This window comes from Podarcis gaigeae (genome assembly GCF_964106915.1).
Source record: "Podarcis gaigeae genome assembly, chromosome: 18".
NCBI classification, from domain to species: Eukaryota; Metazoa; Chordata; class Lepidosauria; order Squamata; family Lacertidae; genus Podarcis; species Podarcis gaigeae.
In genome coordinates, this window is record NC_139696.1 from 10676252 (window position 1) to 10696926 (window position 20675).

Genomic DNA, 20675 nt, shown 5'->3' on the forward strand with positions numbered 1-20675 from the left:
AGTGGGCGTGGCCTTGCCCTTATTTGCGGAGGTGTAGGCGGGGCAGCCCGCCTTATGCTAGAAGGTAGACGCGGCCTTTGCTCCCATAGGCGTAAAACGCGCGAGGTGGGCGTGGCCGCAAGGCCCCCGGGCTCCGCCCACCACTACATAAAGGCGGCTGTCGGAACGTTCCGGTCCGCCATTTTGTGCAGCCGAAGGGAGAAGAAGGAAGGGAAGCAGCTGCCGCGAGGGGGAGCCGAGAAGGAGGAGGAGGAGGAGGAGGAGGCGGCGGGGGGAAAGACCCGACCGGGGGTTCGGCGACCAGGGGGCGGCCCGGATGGTGAAATCCTCCCTGCAGCGGATCCTCAACAGTCACTGCTTCGCCCGCGAGAAGGAAGGAAATAAAAAGACCCACGTCCCCGCCGACATGCCCGCCCTGCCCGCCAGCGCCGCTTTGAGGAGGTGAGGAGGCGGAGGAAAAGAGAAAGGAACCCCCAACCCCCCCCCCCCAAGCAGGCGCCTCGCTTCGCCTGACGGGCCGCGGCCTTGTCGCGCAGGCCACGCCCTATAAGCCACGCCCCTCCGCACGAAGGGCCCGAGAAGGGCGGGGTTGGGTTTGGCCACGCCCCTCCCTTTTTCTCCATGACCCTCATTTCCCCCACTAGCACCTCATATATAAAAATACCTGTGTGTATGTATACGTGTGTGTGTATAGGGAGAGGATAGAGATAAAGTAGAACATGTAAGGCGACCAGGGATGAAACTACTTTGAAAAAAGGAGGGGGCTCTAGAGCTTTTTTTTAAAAAAAATACGGGGATAAGAAAAGGGGAAGATATTCAAGTATTTTTGAAAAAGGAAGGGGCTGTAAATGTAAAAGTACTTCAAAAAGGAAGGAAAACCCGTGTTTTCCCCTCCCCCTTTTTTCTCTGCCGCCCCCCAGCACCCCATTTTTAAAGAAATATTTGGGGGGGGCTTTATCCGGTGTAGGGATGGAGAAGGGACTGCAGAGAAAAATACGTTTAATGGGGGGATGATACTAAAGGTTTAAAACGCAGAGAGGGCTAGAGATTATTTTAAAATGGGAGGGGAATTAGAGATGGCCAAACCATTTTAAATAGAGAATAAGAGATGTTTTAAAAGCGATGTGATTTAGTAAGGGAGCAAGAGTTTTAAAAACTAGGAGCAAGCTAAAGATCTATAAAATGCCCTGAACATAATTTAGCTATAAGGCAGCATTTGTGTTTATTTAGGGACATATTTAGGTTTCAGCTTCTGCCTGGTTAGGTTCTGTGCATACAGACAGAGCGTGTGGGTGATCTTTTCCCTAACACCTCTCAAAGTTATCTATTCAGTAGGGCCTTGCGGTTTGCCTAGGCGCCTCATAGCTAAATTACGTTCAGAGTTAAGGTGGAGGAAAAAAAGTGCTAGGTTTAAGTCAGGGGTTCTTAAAAAAAAAGAATTGTGCATGGTGGTGAAGTGTCTCTACACTGCCAACTATTGACAACCACTACTCAGATACTGAGTGTCGGGAGAGAGGAGAGTGAGTGTTACCTTCGTTCATTACAGAACTCAAAATTCTGTATCCACAGGGAAGGACAGAGTGAGACCCTCTTCTGTTAATTAGGAAACAAAACAAATTGTTTGTTGCTCTTTCACACACAACTCAACACACCCTTATAGCACCAACGTTTAGGAAGAAAGGGGCCAATTTTAAAGGTGGAAGGGGAAGAATGTGAGCCTCATCCTTGTTCTTTTGGGAAGTTCAAGTTTGTCCTTCCACTTTCCGCTGCCCGTACACCTACGTGGCAGCCAACACTTAGAGGAAGGTTCCTATCTGTATATGTTTGCAGGGAATGAGGCTTTATTTGATCACACGGGACAAAATAAAATTTTATCAAACATGTGCCTTTGTGTAAAATGACAATTGGCCACCAGGCACTGAACACTCCACAAAGGAGGAGGTACTATTTTAAATATGTATGTATGTGCTGGGGGTGAGGATGAGGGAAAATAAGGTGCACTTTTATATTCTATAGTGAGAAACTTCCCTCTCGTCCTTCATTTGGTACTCACCCCCCAGAGAAGAAGTCTCTTCCTAAATAGTATGAAGGGACAGATGAAGCAAAACCCATATCTGATCATTGTGGGGAAGGATATGGGGTCTTCCCTCTCCACTGCCTGCCCCAGAGTGAGGCAGAAGACTTGCTCCCTAGGAAAGAATGAGGTTCTGCTCTCATTTGTTGCAGACGAGGTCGTTGGTTACATGAGAGACCTTCCCCTGATCCAGACAAAAAACAAACCCTCTTTTTATCATTAGGGGAAAGGCTTCATCCCTCCCTTGAGACGCAAGACATAGTTAGACACCTTACTCAGTATAAGTTTCAGGGAAATGAGTGACATCATAAAGGAAAAATGGGCACTAACTTCCACTCTTACCTATCAAAACCTTGGGAGCCTTTTGTGAAAAACAGTTAATGTGCAGGGATACATAAAAGTGGAGCACCTGCCTAATCCTTGTGGAGAAATATTTACGACCCCTTTGTTAATCACAGGGAAAGCAGCAGTTCTACCCTTATTTAGGGAAGTCTTCATTAATGAAAGACACAGAATTGTAGAGTTGGGACCACTAGAGTCATCCAGTCCAACCCCCTGCAAAGCAGGAATCTTCTGCCTAATGTGGGGCTCAAACCCACTACCCTGAGATTAAAGAATCTCGTGCTATAGCAACTTGAGCTTTCACACATATACCCATCTGACTTTTCTTTTTTTGTAGAATATCCTATGTATTCATACAGCAAAGGCAAATCTTCAGCAGTGCAAATTTTCTCACTGATGTGCTTTGTTAAAATAACCACATTTAAACAATTCTTCCAAGTGGATATGTATAACACTAGGCTCCCAAGTAGAGGGAAGCCCCGTTCGATACATAGAGAGTGCGTGTAAAAAGAAAGTGTCTTTACTACATAATCTAAATCAGATTTCACCAACCTAGTACCCTCCAAATCTTTTGGGCTGCAATGACCAGTGGCAGTCCTGGCTGGCGCTTATGGGAGATGGAAGTTCAAAACCTGTGGGAGGGCACCAGGTTTAGTAAAAACCACCTCTAGATTTCCCATGTCACTGAATTCAGAAGTGGGACCACCTTTTAGAAAAGGGGTGGGGGCTTTAAACAATATTTGAGGTGGGGACAAATTCACAAGGCAAGCACTTAATTCACTCTTGCCAGTAGGGCTTAATAATGCCTTTTCTTCCACTTTTGATCATGTTAGAAGAAGCACCTCAAACTGAGCATTATTGAGATGTAACTGTCCGCCTCTGGGAGAGTGGGGAGCTTCCTAGCTGTTGTCCTCTGGGTGTGGCTTGCCCTGAACTTCCTTTCTTAGTGCCATTGGAGGGCCTTGGCCTTGGCCAACTGCACCTTCCCAGAACAGGCGGAGGACCCACTTCCCCTTCCCCCAAACCCGTCGCCTTGTTTGCTAAAATCTGCAGGTGCACACTTTATTGGAGTTACCTAGGAAGGGATGTTCCTTCAAGAATGAGAAATGGGGGTGGAAGTGCCGAGTGCAAGAGAATGCTGGAGACATCTTGGGTGACACTTGCATCCCTTTAACCCTCTAATAGCCCTTCCTCACTTGCCTTGCCATTCTTCATGAGCTCAGTTCTTCATGAGCTCAGAAAAGATGGTTGTAGCCCCTGCCAGGACCATTGCAAAGAAGCTTCTCTTTAGTCATCCATGCCTCAGCTCCCTTTTCTCAAACTCAGTGCAAGAGTAGCAGCTGACCCAAGAATGTTTTTTTAAAAAAATAAAATAAATCTGTTTCTCTGAGAAAGACATGTTGTTTTGACCAAGCCAGGGGTGGGAAATTGGATCTCTGACCCGCTGTAAGCAAGGTCTGGGCTTTTTTTTACACGTAATACTTTACACTGTGGCCTGTTCCCTACATAATTAAGAGGTACAGGCCATATTCCTTTCCCTCTCAGGGATTTTGATCTCTGAAGCATAGTGTACAAGGCATATACAGTGGTACCTCTACTTACGCACACCTATGGTTATGTATCCTTCAGGATACGCATGCAGCTAACCCGGAAGTATTTTTCCGGGTTTCGTTGCATGCGCAGAAGTGCTCTGCCGCGCCATGCGCATGCGCAGAACAAGCACCTCTGGTTGCGAAAACCTCTGGATCCAACTAGAGCTCCAGAATGGATCCTGCCCGCAACCGGAGGTACCACTGTAACTGAATGCTGTGGCAATGGTTGCCTTCAAGTTCTTCCTGACACTGTTTAGAGTAACCTGCGTCTTTCTTGTCCTTAATCATTGGCCAGGCTGGGTTAAGTATGCAGTAGCACTTGGTAGTGTAAACTTGAGTCATCCCCAGCTTGGGATGTTGGTGGGGTGAGCAGCCTGGGTCAGCTCTTCTCCCAGAGATTGAGTTTGTCCCTTGATGTGCTCTAGGTGTTGATCAGCTAGGTCTGGGTAGAGCAGGGACGTCATAGAAGGGACGCCTTGGGTCATTTAGTCCACCCCACTGCAGTGCAGGAATGAATTCCCTCCTCCTGTCAACTATCCTTCGGGGTTGGGGCTTGAATCAGACCACTATTTCTCAGAACAGCCCTGGCGGCGCGCTCAATATGAGTGGGATAGCTAGGCGCTGTGAGAAAATCAGTACCAGCCTTGTGTGCCCTGTGGTGCTGTTGAAATGACCTCAGAACACAATGCAGGGGGTTTTGAGTTAAAGGCAAATGCTTTTGCAGCGAGTTGATGCTAGAACTGGGTTGAATCCAGTCTGGAATAGTCTCTCTTCTTGCTTTGAATCCTCTCGGTTCAAGAGTGGGTGTTGAACGTACAAAGCAAGAGTGCATAATTTGGTTCCGCAGACAGGTGAGGCACGGCCAACCTATGTTTCAAGTGATTCTCCTACTCGAGCACCCAGGACATCCATGCTTGCTCAGATCCAGGCACACAGGAGCCTGCCTTAGTTAGGTGATCCATGGGGAACTGGCGATTGGTCCCCCACCAGTGGATTGCAGTCTTGGTTACACTGAATAGAAACAGTTGTCTTTAGATAAGCAGCTTGGGCTTCCTGCGTAACAGGGCCGCTTCCTTGGCAGACTGCAAGGATAGAGGGGTGTTGAACCCTGGGCATAATGGCTGCTTAAGGAGAGAGCTGAGTTCATGATGGAAAACATAAAGGGTGGTAGATCTTGAACACTAGAATGGACCTTTTTTTCTGTGGTGATTCCCTGTTTCTGGAATGCTCTCCCCAGAGAAGTTCTCTTGGCGCAATCCTTTATCTTTAGGCACCAGGTAAAAACTGTCCTCTGTAACCAGGCCTTTAACCATCTGTGGCCTTTTAGAAGTGGGTGGGGTGTTTTTAATATATTGCAGAGTTGGAAGGGATCCCCAAGGGTCATCTAGCCCAACCCCCTGCAATGCAGGAATCTCAGCTAAAGCACTCATGACAGATGGGCATCCAACCTCTGCTTAAAAACCTCTAAGGAAGGAGATTTGATTTTAATGTACCTATGTGGCGTTTATTCTTTGCCCGTTTGGTTGTATGCAGTTTTGGGTTGCCCTGAACAAGATAAAGCAACTGCCAAATTTAATAAAAAATAAAAATAAAACAAGCTCTGTGGTTTCCTGCCTGGAACCGTTCTCCCACTCATCCAAACTGAAGCAGCACAGAGCATTGTAAGACGACGGAGTTAGTAGCTGGATGTTGGGCCTATGGCATCAAACCAGAAATTACAATAGCAAATGTACATGGAAAAGGCGCCCTTAATGAGTAGATACTGCCTGTCAGAAGACCTTAAAAGAAGTCACAAAGCACTGTAACCCGGAGCAGCATTTTTCTGCGCCTCAGATGACTCAATCATTCCCCCCCCCCCTCCACATTTGAGCAACCTTGAGCCCAGCTTGTGTGGCTGAAGGGGGAATAAAATAAATCGGATTGTTGTGCAATCCTTTGAGCAAAGCACTGCATATCGTGTCAAGGGATTAGTGGGGCGGTTGTTTCTTTTTTGGCTGTTCAAAATGGTGGATGACAGGGCTTCCTCCCCACCCCTTGTTTATACTGTTTTGCAAATGGCTGCTGGCAGGATGGTTGTGAGAATTTCCCCGAGGGGAACCTTGATCTGCTTCATCTGCTGAGGTGACGCATCCAGTGAGAGCGTGCAGGGTGAAGGATGGTGCAGAGGGAGGGGCTAAGTGGGACTGCGATTATCATCACCCGCTGTTGATGTTAAAAAGGAGACGGAGCCCATTCAATTCAGCTGGCTTGCTGTTGACATAGCACTGTACGTGAATGCTGCGCGGCTAGCTTTCTTCAGCTGTGCGGGACATTTAAATGGCAGCTTAGAAATTCAGAAATAGTGGTTGGTATTTTGCAGCTGCAAGTTCCGTTCTTAATGTGTGGATGCATGCCCCTTTATTTTTCTGTTTTTAAATGGCAGTTCTCCAATTTAGCTTGCAGGCTTGCTGCTCCCAGTATTGAGTTCCCAGTAGAAAGAAGCAAAACATATTATGGATTATTGAAGTTATCTGTATTTTTTGCAACCAGTAAAGGGGAAAGGAAAGGGCTTCCAGTTCTGTAGAATGTGAGTGCGGCAAACGGCTAATAGGGAATGAACATGTTTGTGGGCTGATGGGGCAATAGAGTGCTAGTTAAACAACTAGTATGGGAGCCTTTTAGTCCTCTCCCCGGCCCCCGCCTGCTAACTCCCGTTAACTCTGGAAACTTAAGCAACTCCCCAGAGAATAGCAGATAGCAAAACAGCAGGCTTGAATATCAGTGGAGTGCATCCAGATTGTTTTGTGTGTTAGCATTCAACAGACACAAGTGTGACATTTGCGTGATTCTTGGAGTTGGAAGCAATTTGTGGGGGGTGTTGATTTTTGGGAGGCTTGTTCAAACTTGGAGCTCATGCTACTAGTCCATAAGAAATTCTGATGTCCTCCCCAGGTGTGCAATCCTGACCACTTTCCCCCTCTCTTTTTCTCAGTTCCAGAGTGTCCTTCAGTTGCTGTAGTAACCTGGGTCCGGGGCCTCGGTGGTGCTCCTGATGCCCCTCACCCACCCCTGAAGATCCCAGGTGGGCGAGGGAATTGTCAGAGGGATCACAATCTTTCAGCTAACTTATTTTATTCCGTAAGTATGCCTGTACTCTGCACGCGGGGTTAATCCCTGCATATTTTAAGGGTTTTAGAGATTAGGCTGAGATGTGTCCTTTAACTTCAGCGGGTTTACTCTGAGTGGGACTCACAGTAGATTCAGCCTAACGCTTTCCCCACAGCCATAAGCAGATAAAAAAACCAAACACCTTTCTGTTTCCTTTAGGATAATCGGCTGAATGTAACAGAAGAGATAACATCCAATAACAGGACGAGAATCCTGAATGTCCAGTCCAGGCTTACGGATGCCAAACACATCAGCTGGAAAGCTGTGTTGAACAATAACAACTTGTACATCGAAATTCCCAATGGCGCTCTGCCTGAAGGGAGCAAGGACAGGTAAGGGCGGAAGGAGTTCAGGTGTGCCTCGGTTGTTGTCATGGTTGGAGTGGGGTGAGGGAGGCCGCCAGCACATTTATAGCTCCGGTCAAGTCTCGTTCTTGAATCTGTGGCTTTTACAGAACTGCCCTCGGGGTCTGTCCTTGATACACCTCTTGGTGTTGGGTTGTGCGGTGTGCTTTACACACTGATTAGGCAGGTCGAGTGGTCTCTCTGCTGACAGTTGGCTGCTATGGCTAAGTGGACCCTCTGTGTTTGCAGACTCTGTGCTGCTGCAGGCGAGAGTTTTATGTTTTTCAGACTGCTGATGGGCTTCCCAGAGGCATCCAATTGGCCACTGGGGATCAGATGGTGCTGGTGGCGCAACAGGGATAGGCTGAGGCTGTTCATATACTAGGTGCCCCCCTTCCCTTTGCAGGAGAATGGAGGAATTTCTCCTCCTTAAATGGGTCCTGGGGAACCTGTGCTATTCTACTTTTGTACCTATTAAGTACGTATATGTTTCCGGCTTTTCCACAAGTGGTGTGGGGCTTCAAAAAAGAGAGGCCTGTGTTTAATGGGAAGGGAATGCGGTCCAGGTTCTTCTAAGTTTCCACATGTGCATCTTAATTCCTAAAACCAGTTCTTGACACTAGCATTGCGGGGCAGAGGCCATTCTGGGTAATTTCCGTTCAGCCCCAGGAGATTATTAAGCTATAAATGGCAGCTGCTGGCTCCTTAAGGAGCTTCTGCTGCTTTTCCTCTGCCCAAATCAAAACCGCAGTTGCATAAAATACTTCTTGAGCAGGGAAGTGGAAAACAGGGTTTTCACTTGCTTCCTGTTCTTTCCCCCCACCTCCAGTTTTGCAGTTCTTCTTGAGTTTGCTGAAGAACAACTTCAAGTGGACCATGTCTTCATTTGCTTCCACAAGAATAGAGACGACAGAGGTAAGAGTTGGTGGCTGGGTGTGCGTGCGAGGAACCTGTGTCACCTCCCCGGTGGCATGGGTGGGAGATGGGGTGCAAACGGGGTGTTTAATTTTGTCTGGGGAACTCACCCTACATCTCTTCTCTCCCCGGCAGCCTCGCTGCTCCGTACTTTCAGCTTCTTGGGCTTTGAGATTGTGAGACCCGGGCATGCCCTTGTCCCCAAGAGACCCGATGCTTGCTTCATGGCGTACACCTTCGAACGAGACTCTTCCGAAGAAGACTAGATTGCAGTGTTTGCCTTGTTAGAGCTTTTCTCTCTCTTGTTTTCTCTTTGTCAAAGATGAATCTGTAGAAATTTTGTCAACATCTTTAAATGATGCGTAGCGCACAAGCGCCAGAAAGAAAGAAAGATGACTTGTTCCTTTGTACGAATTATTTGTGACAGGCTGCTCTGGTGGTGGTGGTGTGGGGGGAAAGATGTTGAAAATTTCCACCTTTTTGTCATCTGTTTTTTTTCTCTCTCCTGGATTTGTCCGCATGTTGTGATTGTGCAAAGAAAAAAAATAAATGCTCACTCCAAATTAGCAGTATATTTCTTGGAAGTTTAATATTGTGTGTTTGTGATACTGAAGTATTTGCTTTTAATTCTAAATAAAAGTTTATATTTTACTTTATTGCTAGTTTTAATGTTTAATAACAGTTGGTATGTTCGGCTAGGAAGGGTTTTTTTTAGCCTGGACTTGGAGAGCAGTTGGGTTCTCGGCTCCTCTCATTCCTAGCTAGTGTGGTGGAGGCAGATGGCAGTTGTAGATCAGCAACATCGAGAAAAGCGGTGGGTGTTCCCTAGCTTTGCTGAGGAGATCATGACATTGGTCCTACTGTGAAGGTTCAGTTTCTTCAGGGAATAGTTTTTCACTCAAATCAGGGTCCTTTCAAGCAACACAGTTGCATATTCCACAACATCACCTGGCCTTGTTGGGGGTTCTCTTCTCAATGTAATTTGGTGCAGATTGTGAGCCTTTCCAGGGTTGTGGCTCATTTGTGTTATTGTCAGTATTGCTTCAAGAGAGATGGGATTCTGGGGTGCTGAGTGGGCCTCTCAATATTAGTTTCCTGTGTCCTGCAAGCAGGGACTTGGCTGTTTCCTTTTTTACAGGTGCCTAGTAGGGCTGGGCGGTAGCTGGTGTTCAGCATCACAATATACCACTAGCTAAACATCGCGATAGGGACGCGGGTGGCGCTGTGGGTAAAACCACAGTGCCTAGGACTTGCTGATCGTATGGTCGGCGGTTCAAATCCCCGCAGCGGGGTGAGCTCCCGTCTTTCGGTCCCAGCTCCTGCCCACTTAGCAGTTTGAAAGCACCCTTAGGTGCAAGTAGATAAATAGGTACCGCTTTATAGCGGGAAGGTAAATGGCGTTCCGTGTGCTGCGCTGGTGCAGGCTCGCCAGAGCAGCGATGTCACGCTGGCCACGTGACCCGGAAGTGTCTGCGGATGGCGCTGGCTCCCGGCCTCTAGAGTGAGATGAGCGCACAACCCTAGAGTCTGTCAAGACTGGCCCGTACGGGCAGGGGTACCTTTACCTTTACCTTAAACATCGCGATAATGTATCACACCGATTGAGAAGGATGGAGCTATGTAGAGTCATTGGCTGGCTTCATGGGTTTCCCCACATTCTGATTTTTGCATAGCCAGGTCAAAAATTATAAAACCAATAGCGTTTTATACGAACTTATACCATTCAAAGCAGGTTTTATCAAGATATCGCCCAGCCCTAGTGCCTGGTAACCTCAAATTGGGACTGGTGTTTGAGTTGTTGCAGCAGTCCAGACACGCAGCTGTAGGGAATATGCATGTCTCTGCATTTTCATTTCTCTACCATGTCTCCTCACCTCGGTTGAGCTGGTTGCTATGAGAAGTCCCAACCCCTGGCTTCTCAACTCCGTTCCTTTAATCCTAGGTAGCGGCTGGTTTTATACCCTGTAATGCAGCCCCTTGGCACAGTCTTTGTTAAAAAACCCCCATCCTGTGTGTAACGGGCCAATGGCCGTAATAAAGATCAATCCAATCCAAGACAGTCTACTTTTGCCAGATACACTGCAGCAAACCATGGAACCACCTAGCTGAGCATTGTCTACACCAGTGTTTTTCAACCTTTTTTGGGCAAAGGCACACTTGTTTCATGAAAAAAAATCATGAGGCACACCACCATTAGAAAATGTTTGATATTTTTTTCTTTAATGGCAAACAAAAACGTTGCGGGCCGTTCTCTGCTCAGTGGGGATCGATCTGCTGATCCCCACTGAGCCGGCGGATGACAGCTCCGTCCCCGCACGGGAGCTGTCAGAGCCCTGCTGCTCTCTATGGGGAATCGGATGAGAGCGGACCGCCTGTCCGCTCTCATCCGATCCCATCCGATCTGATCCCCACCCAGGATGGATGGAAAATAGGGTGGACACAGTCCGGCACCCGCCTAGCGGGCGAAAATTTGACTTTAAAAAAAAAAATCTTTCAAATTTTCCCCACGGCACACCAGGCAACGTCTCGCGGCACACTAGTGTGCCGCGGAACAGTGGTTGAAAAACACTGGTCTACACAGACAAATTGGACGCCAAGGCAAAATGCTTGCCACTGTGATCTTTACCTAAGGGTCACGTATGTACACTGCTCACAAGATAGGTATTGAAGTGACTTTGTAGCATAAGTAAGTAAACAGAATTGTAGAGTTGGGACACTGCAGTTGTCCCATAAGATGATCAAACCTGCAACCTTGGCATTATTGGCACCACAACTAAACTTAGGATAGGTCCCCCCCCACCTGCTGGAAACCTTGAGGCAGGTGCAAAAAAATAACAGGTGGAGAAACTTTTTCAACCTTAGAGCTACCTTTTAGGGAATTGCTGGCAGTGGTGAGTGGGGCCAAAAATTAAAAGGTTATCTGACCAGCAGGATAACTATCCTCTACCGTAGGGGTCAGCAAACTTTTTCAGCAGGGGGCTGGTCCACTGTCCCTCAGGCCTTGTAGGGGGGCCGGACTATATTTTTTTTGGGGGGGGGGATTAATTCCTATGCCCCACAAATAACCCAAGAGATGCATTTTAAATAAAAAGCACACGATCTACTCATATAAAAACACCAGGCAGGCCCCACAAATAACCCAGAGATGCATTTTGAATAAAAGAGCACATTCTACTCATGAAAAAACAAAACACTGATTCCTGGACCGTTTGAAGGCAATTGGGCCTTAGTTTGCCTACCCATGTTAGTCTACCGAGTCTACCCAGACCAGGAAGAGGTGTTGCCGCAATTCATTGGCACATTCTGTCAAAGGTAAAAGCACTCAAGGAAAGTGAGGCAGGGCTCGGGAGTGTGTCCAGGGCCAGAGAGGAAGGTCTGCAGGACCTCAGTTGTCCCCAACGCCTGAGGTGCCCCATCTCTGAGCCAGAAGGGGAAAGGGGGCGATGTTTTGGACACATCTTGCCCAAGCCGAAAATTAAATTAAATGTAGATGTTTTTAGACTTTAGATGGCCATCTGTCATAGATGCTTTAGTTGAGATTCCTGCATTGCAGGGGGTTGGACTAGAGGACCCTTGGTGGTCCTTCCCAGCTCTACGATTCTATGCTAAAGCTCTCAGTCTGATGGAGAAAGATGCTGGCTCCAACCCCAGTTCATCATCATCATAAAAATAAAGGCCAATGCAAACCTGAACCTCTAGGTTAGAATGACACTGGTCGAATGATTCCACGATTCTAAGTCCCATTTTTTCTGTTGAATTCATTCAACTAAACAGTTCCAATTAGATTTTAAATAAATTGCGATGGATGTTTACCGTTTTGAATCTTGATTGCCTTGTGATCTTCCTGGGCGGGCTTTGCAAACCGCTATTCTCAACCATGCTTTTGGCAGGGGGTGCTGGTCCCCAAAGGTTTGGCAACCGCTGTTGCGGATAATACTGAGCTTGGCTCAAAATAAAGGATCTTCCTATTTCCCTCCCTGTTCTCCCCCACCTTGGAACGATCCGTGGCCATGAGCCCAGTCTGCTTTACACAACTGGGGAAGCTAAACTGCAAACAGGCACACCCTTGATTTTTAGCAAATCAAAATGGGCCAAGGCTTCCCCTCCCATGAGCATAGCCAGATTTAGGTTAGGGGGCTGCAGGCCCCACACCTATCCCCATCCTCAGCCATGCTCGCAGCAGTTCTCGACCTGTGGGTCCCCAGATGATGTTGGACTACAACTCCCATCATCCCTGAGCTCTGGCCTTGCCAGCTAGGGGTGATGGGAGTTGTAGTTCAACAACATCTGGGGACTCACAGATTGAGAAAGGCTGGTAGTAGATTTAGAATGAAATGTCTCAGCAACTGTTGTTTTAAATTACTTCCTTTTCAATTACTCCCTTTTGAACTCGGCGAGGATTTCAGTTCCAAATATTCTGATTATTTCTACTTGTAGTTAAGTATTTTTATTTACTTTTGGGGGGGGCATCTGCTCCCTTGGCTATGCCCATGTCCCCTCCTTCGAATGAGCGTGCTTGCACCCTAAACAGACATTACAAAGAAGACAATGTGCATTTCGAAATGGCGTTTTTAATTCCTTCCTGGGCCTCCCTGCCTCCCCCCCCCGCTCAAAAAAGCATTGCAACATTGTGCAGAGAACACATCAAGGCGGTCGTTGTGCAATGCTCCGCCAAAATGCCTCGATAACTCATATCCCCTTTAAAAATCCCTACTTGCCGTACCCCTTTAGATAGCACCAGAACAGCAAAAAATATCAACACAACGAGTGCTGGGGTGCAAAGGTTGCCTTTGCTGGAAAAAAACCCACATGCCAAAGCGTTTGCAGTTTTGGAAACAGCGGTCAAGGAGGCAGCGTTCCTGACTCCATGTGCTTTGCAACGCATGTGGCAGGGGTTCCTTGCGCATGGCGCAAGCTCTCTGTTTCAAGAACTGGTTTCGTATGATCTGGCCTGTTTACTGCCCTGCTTGGGCGCTGGGCCACAGGATGGAGCGTTGCTCAGATCTTCTGAACATAATTCCCGGGGAAGAGGCCTTCTCGCCCATGAAGCCGTCCTTTCCACCATCCGGAGGGGTCTGCAAAAACATAATAATAATATATGACAAGGTGTTTGTGTTGCTTGTTAACCCCACGTGCCGCCCTCCATCCCTGCTTTGTTGAAACAGCTGCTGTTTAAAACCATCTCTTGAAATCTAGCCTTTTTTTGCTCTCCTCCCCTGCCCTAGCTACGTGCATACACTCCAACATTTCTCTGATAAAAACAGGATCATTCTACAGTCCCTCCAAGGGTCCCTACTTTCCGGGGACAGTCCTGGATTTTCAGAGGCTGTCCTGGTTTCTGATTTGATCCCAGAATGTTCAGCTTTTCCTTAAAAAGGTACCCCTGCCTGTCAGGGCCAGTCGTGTCCGACTCTAGGGTTGCGCGCTCATCTCGCTCAAGAGGCCAGGAGCCGGCGCTGTCCAAAGACACTTCCAGGTCACGTGGCCAGCGTGACGAAGCTGCATCTGGCAAGCCAGCACCAGCGCTGCACACGGAAATGCCATTTACCTTCCCCCTAGAAAGCGGTCCCTATTTATCTACTTGCACTTAGGGGTGCTTTCAAACTGCTAGGTGGGCAGGAGCTGGGACCGAACGACGGGAGCTCACCTCGCCGTGGGGATTCGAACCGCCGACCTTGCAATCAGCAAGTCCTAGGCTCTGTGGTTTAACCCACAGCGCCACCCGCATCCCCAGCTTTTCCTTAGGTCGTCCCGATTTCCATCGGAGAAATATACAACCTTTAGAAGACATCTGAAGGCAGCCCTGGATACAGAAGTTTGTTAATGTTTAATGTTTTATTAAGGGACACGGGTGGCGCTGTGGGTTAAACCACTGAGCCTAGAACTTGCTGATCAGAAGGTCGGTGGTTTGAATCCCCGCGACGGGGTGAGCTCCCGTTCCTCGGTCCCTGCTCCTGCCCACCTAGCAGTTCGAAAGCATGTCAAGTGCAAGTAGATAAATAGGTACCACTCCGGCGGGAAGGTAAACGGCGTTTCCGTGCACTGCTCTGGTTCACCAGAAGCGGCTTAGTCATGCTGGTCACATGACCCGGAAGCTGTACGCCAGCTCCCTCAGCCAATAAAGCAAGATGAGCGCCGCAACCCCAGAGTCGGTCATGACTGGACCAAATGGTCAGCGGTCCCTTTACCTTAATGTTTTATTATGTTTTTATATGTGCTGGAAGCTGCCCAGAGTGGCTGGGGCAACCCAGTAAGATGGACAGGGAATAATAATAATAATAATAATAATAATAATAATAATAATAATGCAGGAATAGGATGTCCCTACTTTCATCAGAGAAACGTTGGAGGGTACGAAAGTGGCAGAGAGGGGGTGTCTGGTGGGGAGACGGCTTCAGAAGAAGGGGGCAGCCCCACACACGTTTGCCACTGCCCGCCTGCCCTATGGCTGACCTCAGACCCACCTATACCTCCCCCAAGAGAAATGTGCATTTCTGCAGTGCAAAACCACAGCTCACCCCTTACTTGCATGAGTCACAGACCGCATTGCAGACCTACCTTCCATCAATATATCTATCACGTCGCCCGCGTTGAAGCTGATCTCATCCACATCCTGCCCAACGTACTGGTACAGAGCGCGGCATCGTGGCCCGGAAGCCTTGGGCTGCGGCTTGGGCCTCCCCACGGCCGGAGGGGGTTTTTGACTGATGCTCCGCTTTCTCTGCGTCCTGTTAAAAAGAGGCGGAAGTGAGTCGGCAGGCGGTGCTTGCAGCTCTGGGTTCGAATTCTGCAGGGCACCAGAGATGTTTCCACCTGCAGGGCTCATCCTGTCAGCAGGATGACACAGGGGAACAGAATACGGCACTGGGCACAGAATCCTGCTTTTCCGACGGGTGCCCAATTGAATAAAATATTGGGGGGGGGGTCAGGTAAGCCCTGCCCCACATAAATGATCACATGACGCGGCACACTGCAAACAATTTGGATAGCAATGCCCATCAACATTTTTCGGACCCCCAAATATTTGGCAGGGCAGGAGCAGATATAAAAGGAGGAACAACAAGAAATTTAAAGAATGTTTAGCTAAATATTGTAATATAAGATAAATAAAAAATCCTTGGAAGTAACAAATAGGCTTAGGGGTAGAATAAGGATATGGGGTAGTAAATATTAAGGATTAGAATATTAATGAAGGAGAAGAGGTTAGTAAATGAAATGAGTTAATATTATTAGAAATATGAACTTGGAAAACTGCTAAACAGGTGGTATAATGAAATTCAGTTAGAGGGGATTCGAGGAAGTCAGTTATCAATGTTAAGAGAATTAGGTATTTGAAGAAAAAAAATTTCTCTGTGTTTAATTTTATTGTATCGTAGTGTGTTTTTTGTTGTGTGTTTTGTTATGTATGTCATTTTGTGATAAATGTGGAAAATCAATAAAAAAAATTTTTTTTGGGGGGGGGGGTAATAGGTGGAACAACAGATGAAAAGACAGATCCAGATAATCACACAAGCAAGATGAAAAGAAAAACATAATATAGAAATAATAATAATTTTATTGTTTTTACCCAGCCCATCTGGGTCTATACAAGTAATGATTTAAGGTGGAGAGGCAAAGGCCAGAGGAACCTCATTTGATTTCTTTCTGTTTTTCTTTTTAAGGAAATAAGTAATTATACAAGCAGGGATTGATAAATAGACAGCTGAGGGAGAAGGGGAAAGGGAGGGGGAAAATAAATTTTGAAATCTGGAACTGAAGATTAAATATAAGGAACAGAATGTGAATTGGAAATCAGTGGCTGATATAAAGCAGTAATTAGAGGAAAGACGAAATGTGGACAACGAAGAGTGGAAAGTCAGTGGAAAAACTGCATTAAATTTGATGTAATTGGGTATTGATTTGTTAAAACTAATAAAAACTAATAAAAATAAATATAATAATATGGAGGGGCCAAGGGACCTTAGACCTCAGACCCTAGGAGTTGATTCCTATGGTTCCCACTAAGTTCAGTTTAATTTTCAAACCGCCCCCATGATTCTAGTCCTTATGGTTTTTGTTATCAAAATCTACCTTTTGCTTCTTGATCGTAAGTAAAACCTCCAAGCGTTTTGCAAATAATAATAATAATAATAATAATAGGGACACAGGTGGCGCTGTGGGTTAAACCACAGAGCCTAGGACTTGTCAATCAGAAGGTTGGCGGTTCGAATCCCCACAATGACGGGGTGAGCTCCCGTTGCTCGGTCCCTGCTCCTGCCAACCTAGCAGTTCGAAAGCATGTCAAAGTGCAAGTAGATAAATAGGTACCGCTCCGGCGGGAAGGTAAACGGCGTTTCCGTGCACTGCTCTGGTTCGCCAGAAGTGGCTTGGTCATGCTGGCCACATGACCCAGAAGCTGTACGCCGGCTCCCTCAGCCAATAAAGCGAGATGAGCGCTGCAACCCCAGAGTCGGCCACGACTGGACCTAATGGTCAGGGGTCCCTTTACCTTTTAATAATAATATTGCCAGCAAAGGGGGAGGGAAACAGCTTTCCTCATATAGGACACTCTGGGGCAGGTGATAGGTTTCAAAATCAACACATACCCTGCCATTCCCTGGTCTGGAACGTTGAGGAACTCCATGTTGTGGTCCGAGGGCGTCCTCGCCTTTGCCCGCCGTGTCATGCCCTGTCTGGGGAGAGCGCTGGCCGGGGGCACTTGTCCAGGCCTCTTGGGGGCGCTGTAGGTCTGTTCCTGGGACCTGGTGCTGCGTGCAAATTGCGGCGCTCCGTTCCTGCATGTACCTTGAGTGGGCGCCCCTAAACAGGAGACGTTACAGAAGCCTTAGCAAATAAACTGCAGAGTTTTGTGCTGGTTTTGCTCAGCTGCGTACAACCTGAGCCGTTTGTTGCCTAGTCGCCTGGAGCAAACTGTCAGCTCACCACAGGCGAGTTAGATTGTGATGAATGCTCCAATTATTAGTAATGCTCCTATTATTATTGTTATTAAAATTTGTGTACTAGCCTATACCTGCAGGTCTTAGGGCAGTTACAACATAAAATCACAATTTTCGTGACCCCATGGACCAGGCACTCCTGTCTTCCACTGCCTCCCGCAGTCAAAAAATCACAATATAAAAGTACAAATTACATAATAAAAAGAACCCACTTTTTTTTTACCCACCCTTCACAAACAGGCCCCAGGGTGGGTCACAGCGATTTAAACTTCAGTATTAAAAACAGCTTAAAGAAAACATGACGAGCGAATCTGAGCTTTCATCCAGGCCAATAAAAATTAGAGGGCAGGTTTCTAGACCTCATGGAGGAAGAATGCAGCTTGAAATTCCCAGCTAGTCTATGTGAGACAAGGTAACCCCGCAAAATGGGTTAGCAAAATGGTACTTTATCCTCTACCCTTAGATCAGAAATGGGCAATTCTGTGGTTTTCTGGATGTTCCAGGACTCCACTTTGCAGAACTCCCTGGACCATTGATCATGCTGGCTGCTGGGAGCTGGACTCCCATGTTGAATGTGCATTTTTCTCCCTTCCGCCAAGAAGCATCATTGGCTAGGCTTACCTCTGGGGGCTGACGGGGGGGCTCGCGATGGCGTTGCTTGCTTGTGGCGACCTCGGCCTTGAAGGGCCCCTTTCCGGGTTGGCTCTGGAGGAAGAAAGGAAGAGATTTCACATTCACCTTAGACTGGAATTGGGATAAAATTCTGCAAAGGGGGGGTGAGTCATGCGGATCGTACCCAGCTCTACCTCTCATTTAAATCGGAACCAGTGAAGGAAGTGAAGGTCCTGTGTGAGCTGGAGGTGGTCAACGGATTGAGGTTGAATCCCAACAAGACAGAAGTGCTGTTTTGGGGGGACAAGGGGCGGGCAGGTGTGGGGGACTTCCTGGTCCTGAATGGGGTAATTGTGTCCCTAAAGGACCAGGTGCGCAGCCTGGGGGTCATTTTGGACTCACAGATGTCCATGGAGGCGCAGGTCAATTCTGCCTCCAGGGCAGCTGTCTACCAGCTCCATCTGGTGTGCTGGATGAGACCCTCCTTGCTTGTTCCCTGTCTCACCAGAGTGGTCCATGATCTGGTTATCTCCTGCTTAGACTACTGCAATGCGTTCTCCATGGGGCTACCTTTGTAGGTGATTCAGAAACTGAAACTAATCCAGAATGCGGCTACCAGACTGGGGACTGGGAGTGGCTGGTGGGACCATATAATACCAGTCCTGAAAGATCTACACTGCCTCCCAGTACATTTCTGGGCACAATTCAGAGTGTTGGTGCTGACTTCTAAAGTCCTAAACAGCCTTGGCCCTCTATCCCTGAAGGACCATCTCCACCCCCATCGTTCAGCCCGGACACCAAGGTTCAACTCCAAGAGCCTTCTGGTGGTTCCCTCACTGCAAGAACTGAAGTTACAGGGAACGGACAACCAACCCAGAACACTGGTGACTGGGAGTGACCGCCGAGAACATATAACACCCGTCTTGAAAGACCAGCTCCCAGTACGTTTCTGGGCAGCATTCAAAGTGTTGGTGCTGGACTAAACGGAATTGGCCCTGAAGGAGCATCTCCAATCCCATCGTCCATCTCTAAGGGCCTTTTATTTCCACGATAAAAATGACGGTGCTCCCAAAGATGTTATTTTTATTTCAGACTATACCCATACTAAAGGGTATAGGAATTTTTAAAGAATGGCAAAAAGTGATCTCAAGGTATATCTGGCAGGGGAAGAAGCCTAGAATAAAATTTAAATTATTGACAGATGTAAAAGAAAGAGGAGGCTTTGCCCTGCCAGATATGAGACTGTATTATGAAGCAGCCTGCCTTTGTTGGTTAAAAGAATGGATAAAGTTAGAAAATAATGAATTGTTAGATCTTGAAGGATTTGATAACAGATTTGGGTGGCACGCGTACCTCTGGTGTGACAAAAAGAGGGTTCATAAAGGATTTGGAAACCACATCTTCAGAGGTTCTTTAATAGAGGTTTGGGAGAGATACAAAAACATATTGGAACCAAAAGTTCCACATTGGCTGTCCCCGTTAGAGGTAATAAGTGGGAAGAAGATTAATATGAGAAATAAATGGGCCACCTACAGGGAACTGATAATTAACGAAGGAGGAAAATGGAAAGTGAAGCCATATGAACAAGTCAAAGATTTAGTTTATGATTGGCTACATCATTATCAGGTAAACGAAATATTCAAAAAGGATTTGAAGGAAAAAGGTTATGTAGAAAAAGAATCAAGTTTCCAAAAGGACATTATAAATAATGAGTATAAAACTTTGTCAAAAATGTATAAGATATTGCTGGAATGGAATACGAAAGATGAAGAGGTTAAATCGGTAATGATACAGTGGGCAAAGGATTTTGGGTATAATATTCAATTTGAAGATTGGGAAAAACTGTGGAAAGAGCATTTAAAATTTACGGCTTGTATTACACTAAAGGAGAATGTGATGAAAATGTTTTATAGATGGTATATGACACCTGTAAAATTAGCAAAGATGTATAAGGTTGATAACAAATGTTGGAAGTGTAAAGATAAGGAAGGGACATTCTTTCATCAGTGGTGGGAATGTAAGAAAGTGAAAAGCTTTTGGGAAACGATATACAACGAGTTGAAAAAAATGTTAAGATATACTTTTGTGAAAAAACCCGAAGCTTTTCTCTTAGGTATGGTAGGAAAGGACATTAGAAGAAAGGACTGCAAGCTTTTCCAGTACGCGGTAACGGCAGCCAGAATCCTGTTAGCCCAGAGGTGGAAACAAGAGGAAATACCGACGATAGAAGAATGGAGACTAAAAATGACAGACTATGCAGAACTGGATAAATTAACTGGGAAAATCAGATATACTAAAGATCAAAAGTTCATCGAAGACTGGGGGAAATTTGTGGATTATCTGAAAAATATATGTGGCGTGAATACAACGCTAGTGGGTTTTAAAGAGGCACTGTAAAAAAAAGAAAACAAGTATTGTTTATTAGAAATAATGGGAGTAAGGAGGAAAAATGGCAATACGAAAAAAGGGAATGTGTATTAAAGGTATAACCATGGATGATTGTCAGAGATGCTGGAGGAAGTCAAAAAATAACTAAGATTTGTTGTAGACGGGTTTAAACGAAAAATTGGATGGAATTTTATAAAATGTATAACAATAAAAATTATTATTAAAAAAAAAAGAGAGAGACCCTCCTTGCTTGTTCCCTGTCTCACTAGAGTGGTCCATGATCTGGTTATCTCCTGCTTAGACTACTGCAATGCGTTCTCCATGG

At 46.6% G+C, this 20675-nt stretch overlaps 2 protein-coding genes and 1 long non-coding RNA gene across 3 annotated transcripts in view; 2 read left to right on the top strand and 1 right to left on the bottom strand.

Moving 5' to 3' along the window:
• Positions 1–184: 184 nt before the first annotated feature.
• OAZ1 (ornithine decarboxylase antizyme 1) lies at positions 185–9070 on the top strand. Its single transcript, XM_083720771.1, is given in 6 exon segments — positions 185–441; positions 6980–7037; positions 7039–7125; positions 7315–7487; positions 8329–8414; positions 8550–9070. Coding segments are annotated over 6 exon segments (660 nt in total). The 5' UTR covers positions 185–316; the 3' UTR covers positions 8681–9070.
• Positions 9071–10133: 1063 nt separating this feature from the next.
• LOC310835909 lies at positions 10134–11293 on the top strand. The gene is made up of 3 exons (XR_014559786.1): positions 10134–10424; positions 10455–10538; positions 10996–11293. It is a non-coding gene; the product is annotated as an uncharacterized lncRNA (long non-coding RNA).
• A 1672-nt stretch (positions 11294–12965) lies between these two features.
• The window catches only part of MYO1F (myosin IF), a 56571-nt gene continuing 48861 nt past the window's right edge, over positions 12966–20675 (bottom strand). Inside the window, exons 25-28 of the mRNA XM_083720235.1 lie at positions 17972–18055; positions 17000–17213; positions 14973–15142; positions 12966–13489 (exon numbers count right to left, since the gene is read on the bottom strand). Coding sequence (XP_083576361.1) covers positions 13413–13489; positions 14973–15142; positions 17000–17213; positions 17972–18055 — 545 coding nt within the window. The 3' untranslated portion in view covers positions 12966–13412. The remainder of the gene's footprint in view (positions 13490–14972; positions 15143–16999; positions 17214–17971; positions 18056–20675) is intronic.